The 11,973-nt window shown below is 37.2% G+C and overlaps 1 protein-coding gene across 1 annotated transcript; it reads right to left on the bottom strand.

Moving 5' to 3' along the window:
- Positions 1–9,171: 9,171 nt before the first annotated feature.
- On the bottom strand, positions 9,172–10,233 carry LOC100957540 (protein Tob1-like). Its single transcript, XM_003792409.3, has one exon. It carries the CDS (start codon positions 10,231–10,233, stop codon positions 9,190–9,192), a length of 1,044 nt encoding a protein of 347 aa, XP_003792457.1. The 3' UTR covers positions 9,172–9,189.
- Between the last annotated feature and the right edge of the window lie 1,740 nt (positions 10,234–11,973).

Below are 11,973 nucleotides of genomic sequence, written 5' to 3' on the forward strand. Positions count from 1 at the left end.
GAAAGGCAAGAAAACATATTCGTCCATAGTGGCTCCAGAGGGAGTACAGCCCGGCTGACACCGTAATGTTAGACTCCTAAGACTCATTTTGGACTTCTTAATTCCAGAATTGTATGATAATAAATTTACATTGCTTTAAGACACTAAATTTGTGGCGATTTGTTATAGTAGCAAGAAACTACCATCAACTAACTATTACTAAGTCCTCAGAAAATGAAACGGACCATATCAAAATAGCATATACTGTGAATCTATTGAGCTAATACCTTACCAAATTGACTAATATCAGACTGTTAGAAGAAAAGAAAGAACAAAGAAATAAGCACTTAATCAATATACATAAAAACACATGAAGTGATTTTAACTATAAATCATTCTCATATAATTCATTAGCACTTCAATTATACTCATATTGCGAATAGGAAAGTAAATTCAGGGAACCGAAATTAATAATGTGAATATATGGCCAACCTCACTTATAATCACATAAATTAATATTGAAATAAGATAGTGCTTTTCTTCTTTGAGATTTAACATAAAGTTTGAAAATACTCAGTTTGAAATACCCAGTCCTACCACAAACTTCGTGATTTAAATGACACATTTGTTATCTTACACTTGTGGAGGTTCGAAGTTTGAAATGAATCTTAATAGGGCTAAAATCAATATGTATTAAGGCCGGGCTTAATTCCTTCAGAAGGCTGATGGAGAGAATCCTTTGCCTCACCCCCCTTTTTCAGCTTCTAGAGTTTGAATCTGCCTGAATTCTTTGGTTACTGGCCCCTTTCTTGTATCTCTCTCTTTCCATCCTCACATCTCTTACTCTCACTCCAATCTTCTACCTCTTTCTTAAGGACACTTGTAATACATTGGAGCCATCCACAAAAGTCCAGGAAAACATCACCATCTTAATATTATTATTAACATCTGCAAAATTCCTTTAGCTATGTAAGGTAACATTCTCATGTTTGGGGAATTGAGATGTGGATATCGTTGGGGGGGTCATTATCTTGTGTATCATAATAAAGTTGTATGCCCAATAATCCATATATACATTTATTTGATCACTTACAAAATTATCTGTAATGGCAGACTATTGAAAATTGTCATCAGTAGCAGGCTTGCTGAATAAATGATGGCATATTGAATAATCCATAGTTTGTTTGTTTGTTTTGGCTGGGGCTGGGTTTGAACCCGCCACCTCCAGCACATGGGCCGGCGCCCTACCCTTTTGAGCCACAGGTGTCACCCAGTCCACAGTTATTTAAAGAAATTCATTTTATATGTATTAATAAGGAAAATTTCTAGACATGTTACATATAAAAAGAGTGGTACCAAATCACATGTAATATGTGATCAGAGATACAATTTGAGTGATATATAGGTATTGTAGATTGCATATACTTGAAACATTTCTATAAAGATAGATACACACATACACACACATGCACAAATCCCTCAGGATGTTTCCTCATGCCCATGTTCCATTCTCCCTCCTCCTTCACTGCAGAGGCAAACAGGAAACCACTCTTCTGATTTCTACTCCCCCAATCCCAAGGTTAATTTTACCAATTTGTCAAATTCATATAAATTGGTTCTTACACAATATAATCTTTCATGTCTGGCTTCTTTCACTCAGGATATAATCTTTAAGAGTACTCAAATTGTTGCTTACATCAGTATTTTATTCCTTAAAATTGATGAGTAGTATTCTACTCTATGGATATACCAAAATTTACTCCACCGTTCTCCCGTGAACCTTGGGATGTTCCAATTTGGGCCTATAATAAATAAGCTTGCTATATGCATTCTCATACAAGCCCTTATGTGGATGGACTTTTTTTTCATATAGTTGAGGTAAATATCTAGGAGGAGAAGAGTTGTTTCATAGATTAAGTATATGGATCAGCATGGTGAGAACAGACATGTTAAAAAATAGCCTATAATGTGTTCGTGTAGACTTTTTTTTCTGTTCAGCAGTTTGAACTTGTAGGGTAGATATCATATATAGCTTCCCTCCCATTTATTCCTAAGTACTTTATTTTTATGGCACATTGCATATTGTAAATTACATTTTTAATTTTTTTTATTTCAGATTTATATAAGAGTACATATGATTAGTTTATATTGTATGCATTGGTTAGGTAAATTCCAAGTTGTAATTGAACCCTTGACCCATATACCCTTACATTGTACCTGTTGTGTGAGAAGTTACCAATTCCCCTTTTTCTTCCTTCTATTATCCCCCTTTTCTCCCTCCACACCTTCTTGAATTTAATTGTGTTTTTTTCTCATGTGGAAGTGTAGTTATTCATCTACTAGTTTCATATTAGTTAGTATTGAGTACATTGGATGCTTGCATTTTTACTCTTGTGATACTTTACTTAGCAGGATGTTCTCCAAATTGATCCAGGTAAATACCAAAGATGTGAAGTCTTCATCTTTTTCACACCTGAATAGTATTCCATGGTGCATAGTATTCCATGGTGCATATATATATATATATATATATGATAGTTTATCCACTTGTGAGTTGACGAACACTTAGGTTGTTTCCACATTTTGGTGATTGTGAATTGAGTTGCAATAAATACTCTAGTGCAGATGTTCTTATGGTATTTTTTTTTCTTCAGAGTAGATATCTAGTAATGGTATTATGTGATCAAATGGAAGGTCTACTTTTAGCTCTTTAAAGATTCTCCATACATCTTCCCCAAAAAGTGATAGTAGATTTTATCCCACCAGGAGTGCATGCACACCAGGATCTGTAGCCTTGGGGTCTTGTGATGTGGGCTATTATCACTTGGGGGAGGAGATTGTTCAAGGTTGTTTTAATTTGTATTTCCCTAATGATTAGCGATGACAACATTTTTTCATGTGTTTATTGGTCACTCATCTGTCTTCTTCAGTGAAGGTTCTGTTTATGTCTCTTGCCCATTTATAAATGGAATTATTTACTTTTTTCTTGTTGATTAGAGTTCTGTGTATATTATGGTCATCAGCCCTTTGTACCATGGGGATATCTTCTCTCATTGTTATGGTTGTCTATTTGCTTTAATTATTGTTTTTATCTGTACTGAAGCTTTTTAGCTTGATCCTGTCCCATTTTCTCATGTTTGTTGTTGCTGAAATTGCCAATGGGTTCTTCCATATAATGTCTTTCCCAGGCCAATATTGTCAAGAGTTTTTCCCCATATTTTCTACTAGTGTCTGTTCCTGTTTTAAATTTGAATCTTTTATCCATCATGTGTCAATATTGGCAAGTGTTGAGAGGTGAGGGTTGTACCTGGGGATATATCTAACAAAAGATGTGAAGGATCTCTAGAGAGAGAACTGTGAAACCCTCAGCAAAGAAATTTCAGAAGACATTAACAAGTGGAAGATCATACATCCCTTTAGCTGGGAAGAATCAACATTGTTAAAATGTCTATACTATGCAAAGTGATCTACACACAGATTTAATATAATCCCTATTAAAATACCAATGTAATATTTTGAAGAACTTGGGGAAAAGAGTTCTTTATTTCATATGGAACCAGAAAAAATCCCAAATAGCCAATGCATTTCTTTTTTCTTTCTTTTTTGAGACAGAGCCTCAAACTATCCCCCTGGGTAGAGTGCAGTGGCATCCCAGCTCACAGCAACCTCCAACTCCTGGGCTCAAGCGAGTCTCCTGCCTCCACCTCCCAAGTAGCTGGGACCACAGGCACCCACCACAGTGCCCGGCTATTTTTTGGCTGCAGCTGTCATTGTTGTTTGGTGGGTCCTGGGCTGGATTTGAACTCGCCACCTTAGGTGTATGTGGCTGGCGCCTTAGACTTGAGCCACAGGTGCCGAGCCACCAATGCATTTCTAAGAAATAAAAACATCTTCAAAAATTTTCCCTGCCCTCTCTTCTAGTATTTTTATAGTTTCGTGTCTTAATTTTAAATCTTTTATCTAGTCATAATCAGTTTTTGTTGCTGGTGAAATGTGAGGGTCCAATTCCAGTCCTCTATAGGTCATTAGCTAGATATTGGCCTGGTAAAATATTATGTGAGGAGGAACCCCTTGGTAATTGAAGCAACACCAAAAATATATTACTGATCAAGTTAAAAAGCTTCTGCATAGCTAAGGGCACTGTAAGTAAAGCAAACAGACAGCCTTCAGAATGGGAGAAGATTTTTGCAGGTTATGTTTCTGACAAAGGTCTGATAACTAGAATCCACAGAGAACTCAATCAATAGGAAAAGAAGAAACAACCCCATTTCTTTGTGGGCAAGAGATTTGCACAGAAACTTCTCTGATAATGACAAGAAAATGGCCAACGAACACATGAAAAAATGCTCATGATCTTTAATCATCAGAGACACGCAAATCAAAACCACTTTGAGATATCACCTCTCCAATAAGATTAGCCAGCATCACAAAATCCCAAAGCTGCAGATGTGGGCATGGATGCAGAGAGAAGAGAACACTTCTACACTGCTGGTGGGACTGCAACCTAATAGAGCCTTTTTGGAAAGAAGTATGGAGAAGTCTCAAGGAACTAAAAGTTGACCTACTGTTTGATCCTACAATACATTAGTAGGTATCTAACTACATGAACAAAAATCATTTTACAACAATGACATTTGTACTAGAATTTTTATTGCAGACCAATTCACAAAAGCCAAGTTGTGGAAGTAGCCTAAATGCCCATCAACCCATGAATGGATAAACAAATTGTGAGTATATGCACACTATGGAATACTTTGCACCCATAAAAAGAGGCAGACTTTACATCTTTTATGTTTACCTGGATGGAGCTGGAATATATTCTTCTTAGTAAAGTATCTCAAGAATGGAAAAAATTATCCAATGTACTCAGTACTTTTATGAAACCAATATATAAGCACTTACACTTTCATATGAATGATAAAGCACAAATATAGTCCAGAAAGAAAGAGGGGAAAAGGGGAAGAGGAAGAGGAAAGGGGAGTGAAGGGTGAGTGGAGGGAGGGTATTGGGTGGTATCTCACCTAATGTGCACCATGCAAGGCTACATTTTTTTTTTTTGGCAGTTTTTGCCCACGTCCGCGTTTGAACCCGCCACCTCCGATGTATGGGGCTGGCACCCTACTCCCTTGAGCCACAAGCACTGCCCGTCTAAGGCTACATTTCAAAACAACTAAGAGTAAACTAAATGTCTTACCACAAAAAAATATGTAAGTGATGTGATGGTTATGTTAATCTATTTGATTTAAGCATTCCACATTGTATATCAAATCATCACATTGTCCCCATAAATGTATACAGGTTATACTGCAACATGGTATTGGTACAAAATGAAGACATAGATTTATGGAACAGAATAGAAAACCTAGAGATTAAATCAGCCTCATATTTCCCTCTGACTTTTAATAATCCAAACAAAAGCATACACTGGGGAAAAGAATACCTATTTAATAAATAGTTTTGGGAGAACCTGTTAGCCACATATAAAAGCCTATAAATAGGCTCGGTGCCTGTGGCTCAAGCGGCTAAGGTGCCAGCCACATACACCTGAGCTGGCAGGTTCAAATCCAGCTCAGGCCTGCCAAACAACAATGCTGGCTGCAACCAAAAAAAAAAAAAAAGATAGCTGGGCATTGTGGTGGGCACTTGTAGTCCCAGCTACTTGGGAGGCGGAGGCAGGAGACTCACTTGAGCCCAGGAGTTGGAGGGTGCTGTGAGCTGTAATGCCATGGCACTCTACCCAGGGCAACAGCTTGAGGCTCTGTCTCAAAAAAAAAAAAAGCCTATAAATAACATTGTAAGATATCATTTTAATTATTTATTGTTAATAAAACAAATACAAACAATTTTTATATATTGACCCTGTATCCTGAATTTTATTTTATTTTTTGAGACAGAGTCTCACTATGATGCTCTTTGGTAGTGTGCTGTAGTGTCACAGCTCACAGCAACCTCAAACTCTTGAGCTTAAGCAATTCTCTTCCCTCAGCCTCCCAAGTAGCTGGGAATACAGGCACCTGCCACAACACCCAGCTATTTTTTGTTGCAGTTATCATTGTTGTTTAGCTGACTCGGGCAAGTTTCGAACCCACCACCCTTGGTGTATGTGGCTGGCGCTGTAACCACGTGCTATGGGCACCAAGCCTATATCCTGAATTCTTACTGAGTTCATATGATAGGTCTAAGCCTTTGTATTTTCTATATAAACAATCATATTGTTCGTGAATGTTGAGAAATTTACTTCTTCGTGCTTAGTATTTTGCCTTTTATTTTATTATTTCGTTATTATTTGAGGTAGGACTTTTAACACAGTGTTCAATAGAAGTGGTGAGAGTATAAATGTCTTAACACAATTAAGTGAGGCGAAGGCTAAGTTAACCGGTTGGATACAAACGTTCCAAATTCTATATAAAATCAGCATATTATACCCTATAAATGCATTAATGTACACAGTTATGACTTAATAAAAAAATTGTTAAGAAAAAAAAGAAAGTGTTCATTAGGTATAGTGTTTGTCCCTAGGTTATTTATTGATGTCTGTTAATAAGGATGAGAAAATTCCCTTTTATTCCTATATTTCGGCCTTTTTTTTTCCATAGAAGGTTGTTAGATGTTGTTAAAATTTCTTTGTGACTGTTGATATGACCATATAATTTTTCTCAATAATTTTGTTAATGTTATTTTCATATGTTAAACCAATTTTATATTCCTGGGATAAATCACACTAATAATCTACTATCCTTTTTGATATTGCTAGATTTGATTTACTATTACTGTGTTAAATATTTTTGTGTCTATGTTCATGATAGACAGGAGGTTATAGTTTTCTTTTAATATTTTTCTCAGATTTGGTACTAAGGCTACACTGGCCTCATTGGAATAACTCAGAAAACTTTTCTATTCTCTTTTATTTTATGAAACAGTCCTTGTAAAAATGGCATAACTTCTTTCATAACTGTGTTTGACATAATCATGCAGTTATACTTGGTAGACCAGACATTCTCTATTAATATTCAGTTGGGTATTTCTTCATGTGCCAATTTTGGTAAGGTGTGAAAAAGAAAAAGAATAAAACAGGAAAGAAAAATGAGAAACACAAAATCAAATGGCAGATCCTGGAATTATTGCTATTCATAATTACCTACAAATCCTACCATTGTCACCTTCTGTTCACTTGAACTTGGTGTAATCATGATTCCTCTCTTCTAACACAGAAAAGATGTACTTTTTACCTTCTCACATTATATTAGATGTCCATAGTAGAGTATGAATATTGAGAAGTTTAGTCTCTAGAGTCCTATACATGTGAGTTTGGATCACAGCTATACCACGTACTGCATTGTGACTTTGACAAACTTACTTCTTCTTTCTGTGCCTCAGTTTCCTCAATGGCAAAATGAATTATTTTGAAGGTTAAACAAGTGAATGCAAGTAAAGAGATCAGAAGAGTGTGTGGCACCTTGTAAACACATAGATACTATGTAACATTATCACTAAACTCTCAACACTGATCTTTTGAAACGGTTTTTGCGCACAGTGAATACGAAGGTAGACAAATTAGATAATGAGACAAAGGCAGCTATTTGTATTTTCTTCATGTTTGGGAATTAGGACAAACTAAGTTTAAATCATGACATAGCTACCAATTTCCTGTAAGCTTTTAGGCAAATTACACTACAACCTTAAATCTCAGATTTTCCAACTATAAAATATGAGTAATGTTAGTAAACGCATTACAAACATGTTGTGACGTTTAAAAGTTTGCAACACAAGTCATTTCCATAGAATCTTTATTAGTAGGTTCCCAAGGAATATCAGATCTCATTATTAACACTATTGATTTTATAGTAGATCATCAATACTTGCTATTTTGTTGATTTTTAAAAAGTTGTTAATTGTCAAAGGCATATAGCGTGAATTTTTGATAAATATTCTTATTCAAAACCCAACTCCTAGACTGTATCCATCTTTTTGTGTAACGTTGCATTTCCATAAATACAATTTCTGGCTCACCCAGTCCAAATTTCTTTTTTTTTTTTAATAAGTGAAATTGGAAAAATGCAAAAGTTTAATTTTGAGAATTAGTTACTCAAAATAAGATACACAACGAAAATTTCACCTTCATTATTTGAAATAACTTTTTCTTTATTTTTCTGTTTAAAGTTGATTCATAATGGAAATTTTTTAATGTTAAAGAATTTCAATACAAACTTAATATAAACTATTTCAGATCTTCTTAACAGGTAAGACACTGACTCAAAATACTTTTATAACATTTTTTTCAAGTATTGTCTAATATAGGTACAAAATTAACATTTACAATTACATTTTCTTGCATAATCTATAGCAAAAATATTTAAACCTTTAACAGAAAATACATTTTTATTTATTTATTTTAAGATAGAGTCTCAAAGCTGTTGCCCTGGGTAGGGTGCTGTGGCATCATAGCTCATAGCAACTTCCAACTCTTGAACTTAAGTGATCCTCTTGCTTCGGATTTTCTATTTTTAGTGGAGACAGGGTCTCGCTCTTGCTCAGGCTGGTCTCCAACCTGTGAGCTCGAGCAAGCCACCTGCCTCGGCCTCCCAGCGTGCTAAGATTACAGGCATGTTCCACAGCACCCGGCCAGAAAATACATTTTTTAAAAAGCAAATATTCGTACATTTTAATTCCACCACTAAAGTAATATCCTGTACACAATTTTTAGAATAGTTGATGTCTTTGAGATGGATAATGTACAGTTTCAGTAAAAGTAATACAACATGAAGCTGCTGCTCTCACAGATCACTGTAGTAAAAAGATATAAATGCAATACTATGTCATAAAAACAGTATATATCTTCTGAGAGTTTACAAACTTTGTACTAAATTAAAGTATACAATTAGAAAAGACCAATAAACACACTCATGAGTGCCAATTTTTTTTTAAAAAGTCAGCTATATCCTTGCTATATCTTAAATACTGTAAGAGGCCATGTCTGAGAGTATGTACTTTAAAATATACAGTCAGCATAAAATAACTCTCAAACTCTCAAATGACTTGGCAATGAAAAATGGTGCATGTTTTATTTTTGTAACCAAGCTTGAATGTATCCATACTTTAAGCTTAAAAAAAATGTCAAGGAGGCAGAAAGAAAAAACAAACAAACAAAAAAAAAAGAGATCCCCCTTGGGCCGGTGCATTTTAACTTGTACTTTTTTTTTTTTTTTTTTTTTAGTTAGCCTTAACAGGCTGGAATTGCTGGTTAGAATACTGCATGTTATTTAAGCTAAAATTCAAGCCATCTACAAAAGAATTCTCCTTGAGGCCTCCATAGGCTCCAAACACATCAAAGGCATTACTGTACTGGAGAGAACTGAGGTTAAGAGGGCTTTCATCTGGGAACATTCCATCGGTACTACTACCTTGACCCTGCATATGAGGAAAAATAAATTCCTTGGCGTTGGGAGAAAGCGCAGAGGTTTGCTGCTGCTGCTGCTGCTGGTGCTTCTGCTGCTGCTGCTGCTGCTGCTGCTGCTGTTGCTGTGGTGGCAGTGGCTGCTGTGGCTGCTGCTGGCTACTCGGGCCAAACCCATAGAGAGAGTGCGTTGAGGCGATGGCTTTCTGCTTCAAGATGTCATTCACATTCAAGCCGAAGTTGAAAGAAGTACGTGCAAACCTGTTGCTACGGCCACTGTTCTTCATTTTGGTAGAGCCAAACTTGGTGGCAGCAAAAGTGGCGGTGGTAAAGGTTAAAGGCTGAGTGTACCAGGGCATGAAGGCATAGTTTACAGCAGCATAGTGACCAAAGGCAGGCGATGGTGAGCTGCCCATTAAATAGGCCGGGTCATGTACCGGCATAAAAACCTGGGCCTCTGGGTTAAAGCTGTTTTTGATGTCCTTGTCCAGCTCACATCCATTTTCATTAGTATCATCCACATAAAGCACTCTCACTGGTCCCCTTTCACCAATTTGATAGGAAACTTCAAAGGGGTCGATCCAAACACTAAGGTCCTGTGGCAGATTGCCACGAACATCATCAATGTCCAGACCACTCTCTTTGGATGCTTGTTCAATCACTGGGTCCACTTTCTCCCCTATATGGATACATCTAAACCCTGATCCTTTGTATGGCTTTTCAGGATACCAGTGCCCTTCGTATTTCTTCTTAAGAAGTCTTCCAAGCTCTTCACCAAGAATGTTGACCCGTCTCCTGGGTAGCTTATTGTATAAATAGGAAATAATAAAATTGAGTGCAACTTGGATTTCAAGCTTCATAGCTGCTATGACCCAAAGTTAGATTTGTTTCAACGCTCCCACAAGAAAACAAAACAAGAAAGGAAAGTGTTCAGTTCGTGGCAGGGAAACAAATTCTCAAAGTGCTGGTACTGGTAGATTAACCTTCACCTTGAGTGATCTTTGATCTTGTTCGGGCTTCTTCGGGGCTGCTTCCTTCAACAGCCCGCCGCTGGGCGAGGGAAAGCTGCGGCAGCGCGGGGACAGCGAAGGCTCGGAGCGGAGCGTCGAGCTGGCCGAGTGCGAGACGTGGCCGCCGCCGGGCGGAGGACTGAGGCCTCGGGCGGGCCTCGGGAGCTCGCTGCTTCTGGCTGGGGATGGCGGGGACGGGGCTCAGGCGAGCGCGTTCACTTCCCACAGCCCGTGCCCGGCCCAGCGTCCCGGTACTCGCCCTCTTCGCGCTGGGCCAGAGCTTCACTCCTCCTGCCGTGGCGCGCACCCCGCCTCTGCCTTCCGTCTCCTCCTGCCTCCCATGCCCTCCGTCGGGGTGCGCGTGCCCGCCCGCGTCACAGAGCTCTGGGCGGCGTAACCATTTCCGGCCCTCCCCGCCCCCCACCCCAGAATGTGACATTATTTTTAGAAATACAGATCAAAAAATGTATTCTTCCCCCCCAAACTGCTAATCCTTTTATAATACTGGCTATCATAATCCATGGACAACCAACTTTCTATCTTTTGAGTATTTTAGCCACACTAGTGAGATAATGAGAATTAATTGGTAGTTATGAATTTTTGAAATGTACGTTTGAAAAAAACTGACCATCACCCAAGGTCAACGAACCAAGTCATTAGCGAGCCCTCATTAGTTAGCGGTGACCTCTGACAGTATTCGTTGTTAATTTGCCTTTTGAGGTCTTAATTGTGCTTATGTGGCTATGATTTCTCGGTATCTGGATATCATACATTTCACTGTAAACAGTGAAATCTCATTCAAAGATAGATTTCAGAAGTCACATTATAATGAAACTTTCAAATGCTATACTGTGTACTTGAAGGCTTTAGAATTAGGCACTAACACAATAAAGCATTTTATCCTCAAACATTTGGAAAGTTAAACTTTATTTTTATAAGTATATTAATAATTTTTGATTTGATATCTGAAAATCTCACTTTTTATCTGTCCTCAGTAATACATGAGCTCAGAGTTGTTTTTTCTAAAATGGGAATGAGTAGGCACGAGCCAAACCAGTGATTCTGGTAGGGACCCTTTTATAAAAAATATTTTTTCAAGATACCTGCCTTAGAATAGAAGTTCTGTCCCTGCTCTAGACTGAAGTTTTGCCTAGTTCAAGGTTAAAAGCCTCATATGGAAATTTAAGCATCATTTTTAAACACAAGGCTTGGCCTGCTTTAGCCCTAACTCTTACATACATTAGCATGTAGAAATTTCATATGTTTTGAAATTCATGTATGAGTGTTTTTCTATATTTTTATTCCCAGGTTTAGATATTGTTAAATTATAGTCATCAATTATCAGGTCTCAAGGATGTATCTTACCTCAATAATTACTTGTATATTTTAAACAAGCTTTCATAACAATACTAAGTTCAAATATTACATAAAAATCCTTAACTTATTTAAAGAGTTGCAATGTTTTGTGTTATTTTAACCAACCAAATATTAATATGTTCTCTAGTAAGTGCTAGGAGAATTATAAGTCCTTGTCATGACTGTTCTGCTTAAGAAGATACTTAAGATGTTCATAAATATTTCATAGGAGCA

The sequence above is a fragment of the Otolemur garnettii genome, unplaced genomic scaffold, assembly GCF_000181295.1.
Source record: "Otolemur garnettii isolate 467f Iridium unplaced genomic scaffold, OtoGar3 scaffold00056, whole genome shotgun sequence".
NCBI lineage: Eukaryota > Metazoa > Chordata > Mammalia > Primates > Galagidae > Otolemur > Otolemur garnettii.